The 6000-nt window shown below is 36.4% G+C and overlaps 1 protein-coding gene across 1 annotated transcript; it reads left to right on the top strand.

Moving 5' to 3' along the window:
* Positions 1-2674: 2674 nt before the first annotated feature.
* On the top strand, positions 2675-5648 carry LOC123206065. The gene is made up of 2 exons (XM_044623161.1): positions 2675-3375; positions 5193-5648. Exons 1-2 carry the CDS (start codon positions 2788-2790, stop codon positions 5277-5279), a joined length of 675 nt encoding a protein of 224 aa, XP_044479096.1. The 5' UTR covers positions 2675-2787; the 3' UTR covers positions 5280-5648.
* The last annotated feature ends 352 nt before the right edge of the window (positions 5649-6000 follow it).

Below are 6000 nucleotides of genomic sequence, written 5' to 3' on the forward strand. Positions count from 1 at the left end.
TCGCTGGTCGTCTCTCCCTCCCGATGGTTTCTCTTCCACCGACGGCTCTCATCAACTCCACCCCAACCCATCTGACATCGAAAAACATCGTCTGGGAAGAGAAATCATCTTCCCAGATGAAGACGAGACGACTCATTGTCCTCTGGGAAGACGAGTCGTCTTCATCTGGGAAGACGTTTCTCAGCGTCGGATAGATTGGGGTGAAGTTGAGGAAGGCCGTTGATAGAAGAGAAACCATCGGGAGGGAGAGACAGCTGATAATGACACCGGAGAAAGTGAAGGGGTTTGGAAAGTAAACCCTAAGGGGGGAAATGCGATCTTTTCAAACTTGACTTAAGGGAGAAAAGTTAGTTTTTAAACTTTTAGGGGGGGAGATGAGATTATATTTTCAAAGGTTAGGGTTTCGTTGAATTTAACCGGTCAAGGGTGGGTAAACGATATTTTCATAGTTAATGGGGGGAATTTTGAGAATTCAACAGAGTTTGGGTGGGAAATAGTCGTTTGGCCTATAAATTATTAAATATAAAGGGGTGCGAGAAATGCATCCTTTCCAAATTTGTCGCACCTTTCCACGCACCCGTTCTCGCACCCTTTCACGCGGCCTTTTCAAATTGTCGCACCCTTTCACGCACCCTTTCCAAATTTACCACACCCTTCCATGCATTAGCACCCGTTCCCACACCAAATTGTCACACCCTTTCACGCACCCATACCCTTTCATGCACCTAAACCCGTTCTCGAACCCCTTCACGCACCCTTTTCTAAATTGTCGCACCCTTTCACACACCCGCAACCCTTCTTACACCTGTTCTCGCACCCTTTCTAAATTTTCACACCCTTCCACGCACCCGCACCCTTTCACGCACCTGCACCCATTCCCACACCCCTTCACGCACCCTTTCCAAATTTGCTGCACCTTTCCATGCACCTACACCCCTTCACGCACCCTTTTCAAATTGTTGCACCCTTTCACGCACCTGCACCCATTCTCGCACCCTTTCACTCACCCTTTCCAAACTATCGCACCCTTTCACACACCCACAACCCTTCTGACACCCTTTCCAAATTTTCGCACCCTTCCACACACCCGCACCCCTTCACACACCCTTTCCAAATTGTCGCACCATTTCACGCACCCGTACCCCTTCACGCACCCTTTCCAAATTGTCGCACCATTTCACGCACCCGCACCTATTCCCTCACCCTGTCCAAATTGTCACACCCTTTCACACACCCGCAACCCTTCCCGCACCCTTTCCAAATTTTCGCACCCTTCCACACACCCGCACCCTTTCACGCATCATTTCACACATTTTCACACCCGCTTGAAAAAATTGCACCGTTTTGAGAAAATATCTGGTATATCCATCATTTTGTAATTGTATAAATGTATATAAGAAAAAATTATTATATAAAAAATTAATTTTTTTTTATTTGTAGATATTATTCATTACAGAAAAATTAAGATAAATGTGTATCACTTGAAATATAAGAGATTAATACTGTAAAAGCTGAGAAATTAGAAGAAGAGTATTTTTGAAATGAAAAATATGATTTTCTTATAAAGGTAAAAGCTAAGAATTCGTATCAAAAAAGGTTTATGCGGTAAACTGATTGTCTATTTTAATTAATTTCCTGAATATAATAGCTCACGTGAAAAATGAAAACATTATGATTGAGAAAATAAGAATCATAATTTACTTTTGGCTAAAGGACTATTTTCCACCTAAGTTTTAATGTAAAGACAAATTTATATTTGTAAGATTTCAAAAATTCAAATATTCATCTATAGATCAACTGTTATTAAAATTTTTTATAATACTTAAAAGTAAAATCATTATTTTATTGATAATATTAAAAAAATAATAATTTTATCTCATTTTTTTTCTAAGTTTTAAAAACTTGCATATTACCCCTAATCTCAACTTTGAAAACTAATTTTTTTCCCCCAAATCCCTAAGGTTTATTGCAAACTTTGCCAATGGCAATGATGGCGGCCAATTGGTTTCGATGTCGATCGACCTTCTATGCGTCTCCCTCTACTATCGTCGACAACACCAAATGAAGACAAACAAAGCCTTGACAATGATGAAGCCTGAAGATGAAGAGGCTTCATTGAATCAACTCCAAACAACAATAATTTGTCGTATTTATGGCCAAAGAATGGGTTTTCAACGATGATTTTGGTCAAGTCGGCTTCGAATCGATAAAAAAGTGACAAATTCTCGTCTTTAAAGTTGATTTGACGAAGCTTCTTTGTCTTTAGGCTTCATTGTTGCTAGGGCTTCGTATGGCATTATTGACGACAACAAAGGGAGACACACAAAAGGTTGATTGATGATGAAACTGATTGATTGTGACTATCACCGTCATTGGAGTTTGCAACAAACCTTAAAGATTTTGGGGGAGAAAAGTTAGCATTCAAAGTTGAGGCTAAAGGGTCAAATATGAGTTTTTAAAACTTAGAAGGAAAATAAATTAAAATTATATATTTTTAATATTATTGATAAGATAACGATTTTATCTTTAATTCTAACAGAAAATTTTAACAACAGTTGATATATAAATGAGTCTTTAAATTTTTGAAACCTCGTCATATATATTATCTTTGCATTAAAATTTGACGGGGCAATAGTGCTTTGGCCTTTATTTTTTCATTTTTTTAAGGTCCACTCCACTCTGTCAAGCAAACTCTCTTTCTTCCTCTAGCAGCACTCTTTTCTTTCTTTCTTTCTGTCTATCTCTGCTTAGAAATTTCTGGCTTCAACTTCAGCTCCCATTCCCAAAATGCAACAAAATGCCCACCCTTCTTACTACCCTACCACGTCTTCTTCCTCCGCCTCCTTAAAAGGCTGTTGCTGCTGCCTCTTCCTCCTCTTCTCCTTCATCGCTCTCCTCATCCTAGCCGTTGTTTTAATCGTAATCCTGGCCGTCAAGCCCAAGAAGCCCCAGTTTGATCTCCAGCAAGTTGGCGTTCAGTACATGGGCATCTCTGCACCCAATCCCACCTCTCTGGACCCCACCACAACCACCAACTCTATCTCCACTCAAACGGCTTCTCTTTCCCTCACAATTCACATGCTTTTCACAGCCGTCAACCCTAACAAAGTGGGCATCAAGTACGGCGAGTCCAAGTTCACGGTAATGTACCGAGGGATTCCCTTGGGTAAAGCTTCGGTACCAGGGTTCTACCAAGAGGCTCACAGTGTGAGAAACGTGGAGGCCACCATCGCCGTTGATCGAGCCAATTTGTTACAGGCAGATGCCGCTAGTTTAATCAGAGACGCTTCATTGAATGACCGAGTTGAGTTGAGGGTTTTGGGTGATGTTGGCGCTAAGATCCGTGTCTTGAGCTTCGATTCGCCCGGCGTTCATGTAAGAATTTTACTTCAACTTTAAGTTCTTAATTTGGAGTGTCGAAATATGAATATGTAGCTTTATTTTTTTAACATAGTTTTGGTTTATTTGTTTTGGGCTTAGAGAAAAAGACTGTATCAGGGGAACCCACTGAGTACTGTTCCCATTCTCATTTTGCTTTTTGGTAAACTATAGAAGAAGGCCATTTTTTTCATTCTTTGCATACTTCTGCCTTTTTCTTATTTTCTTTTCTCATTTTGCTCCTCTTCATTTCGCTGACTCATTTCTATGCCCACCTCTTCAAGCCTTATTATTAACTCAATCACTTGCTCTGAAAGGTATTAATTTATCAGAATTTTTTATTATTTTGGAAAGGGGTTTTAATATTGACTGAGAGAGTTTTTAATTTGTTATTAATGATCCCTTTTTAACAATATGCATTTAACACAACTCAATCCATTTACTTTGGAACTTATCATTCAAATTCAGAGCCTGAATATATTACATTGACTTTTTGGTATTCATTATTGAAAAATATTTGGAATTAAAGTGTAAGTGTCAATTGCCCGTACTACACATTTGTAAAATTTATGCTGATTGCTAAAGGGGGATGAGCGGTTTCCTCACCAGAAAGAAGTGGCTTTGTGTAGTTTTCTTTGGGTTTTTTCTTTTATGTAAAATTCGGTGGCGGTTGTGTTGGGGTTTTGGTAATGCTCATTAATGCCTACTTTTTAGCTGCCTACTTTTTAGTCTTAAAAGCATATTAATGCTTTATTTTCACGCACTTTCTATACACGCCACCACCAATAGCCACAATGTTAAGTTGAGGAAGACATTTCCATTAATTCCTTGACTAATTATTTTATTTTCGTTCATTGTATTATCAAATATCCCACAGTTTATTTGTTATTCAGTTGTTGTATATAGTAATTATATATATATATATTTGGCAAAGATACATTCTTGTACAATCTTATCTAAAGACTCATTTAAAGATGTCAATAGATTTCCATACTCAAACCACCCATAAAAGCCATTTTTAAGAATTGTTATATGTGTTCTATTTTCTGGGTTTTTTTTTTCTTTTTATTTTTATGTACAATCTTGTTGAATTTTGCTTGATTTACCCAGAATTATTTTGATATTCATAAATGATTGTGTTGCATTAGATTGTTGTGGATTATGATAATATTTTAGGATTAGATTTAGTCATTTTAGGATTAAAAAAGTGTTGGGCTTGGTTGACTAGTGGGTCCTCGTGATCCAAAGGAATCAATGTAATTTCTTTATCCGTAAGTGCTTATGATTAGAGATGGATTTGACTACAGTCAAGCTGGAGTTTGGTTTAGGTTAAAAAAGTCAAGCTTCTCTTAAATTAGTTCGAATTTGATTCAATTAAAGAGAAGTTGAGTTTAAATTTAGATTGATATTATAACTAAATCAAAATCGATCAAAATGGTATTGTTTTCATGTGTATTGGTCAAAATGACATTATTTTAGTCAATTCAAATAGAGTTTTTTTTCATGTTCGCGAGTTTGATGTATCAAATACTAATTCAATAATATAAAACCCTTAAGATTGAGTTCAAATTCATTTTAGACTTGTTTAAATTAAATTCGGATGAATTAAGCTGAATCCACCTCTATTTGTGATAGGCATCTATTGTTGAAATTCTAGTCATTTTCATTAGGTTAATTGTTGACTCCATGAATTTAAATAAGTTTCATTTACACATCTTTTTCATTTGTTGTTTTAGTCATTTTCACTTAGTGAGATTGCAATTATATAATTTGGAATATTGCAATTAACAAATGTGCTTTGCATGAATTAATAGGTATCTGTGGATTGCGCAGTTGTTATAAGTCCAAGGAAGCAGTCTCTCACCTACAAGCAGTGTGGATTTGATGGGTTGAGTGTGTAGTCACTCTGAACCAAAATATTTTATTATTAAAAAAATATTATTATACAAATGAAGAATGAAAAAAAAAAAAAAAAAGGGAAATTGTTTTCATCAATGTCCAAGCGTGAGATTGAGAAGGGAAAAAAAAATGCAAAAGAGGTCTGCACATGGAGTAATAGAAAAGCAAAGCTTCTCTCTCAAGAAAGATGATGATGATGATTCAGAAGAAAATTCTTCATTGCTATTGTTATCAATTAATTTTCCAAGTAAATTTTCTTTTTCTTTTTCATATTGGTTTCTTCTCATGGAAGGAAAATCTGCTAACAACGTGTAAAGTCCCATGTGAACTCAATCTCATTTTATCTCACTATTTCCCTACCCTCTCTCCAATTTTATTTTGTTTTATTATTTTCTTCTTATATAAGAGTTACATTTAGACACGGGTGTGGCTGCGCTACAGCTGTGTCGTGCTAAGATCAACAATATAGTAAGGCTCCAAAAAAGGTTAATGTCTCCCGAATTATGTATTCGTGGGTCTTTAACAAACTGACCTATCATAATCATATCATTTATGGGTTTTTAACAAGTTGGTTCGTGTGTTTTAATGAATTGATCTATCATATCATTTATTTATTTTAATTTTTTTTATTTTGTATGGGTTATACCACAATCCACAGGTTGGACCTTAAAGGCCCATTAGCTCCAAAAGGAGCAAAACCTCCAACTATGTATAACCAAGAAA

Source organism: Mangifera indica, unplaced genomic scaffold, assembly GCF_011075055.1.
Source record: "Mangifera indica cultivar Alphonso unplaced genomic scaffold, CATAS_Mindica_2.1 Un_0023, whole genome shotgun sequence".
In the NCBI taxonomy this organism is placed as follows: Eukaryota; Viridiplantae; Streptophyta; class Magnoliopsida; order Sapindales; family Anacardiaceae; genus Mangifera; species Mangifera indica.

Bases quoted from the DNA above. Each gene is read 5' to 3' on its own strand.
- LOC123206065 (XM_044623161.1), top strand. From the start codon at position 2,788: ATGCAACAAAATGCCCACCCTTCTTACTACCCTACCACGTCTTCTTCC. The intron at 3,376-5,192 runs GTAAGAATTTTA...ATGAATTAATAG, and splicing joins TCGATTCGCCCGGCGTTCAT to GTATCTGTGGATTGCGCAGT.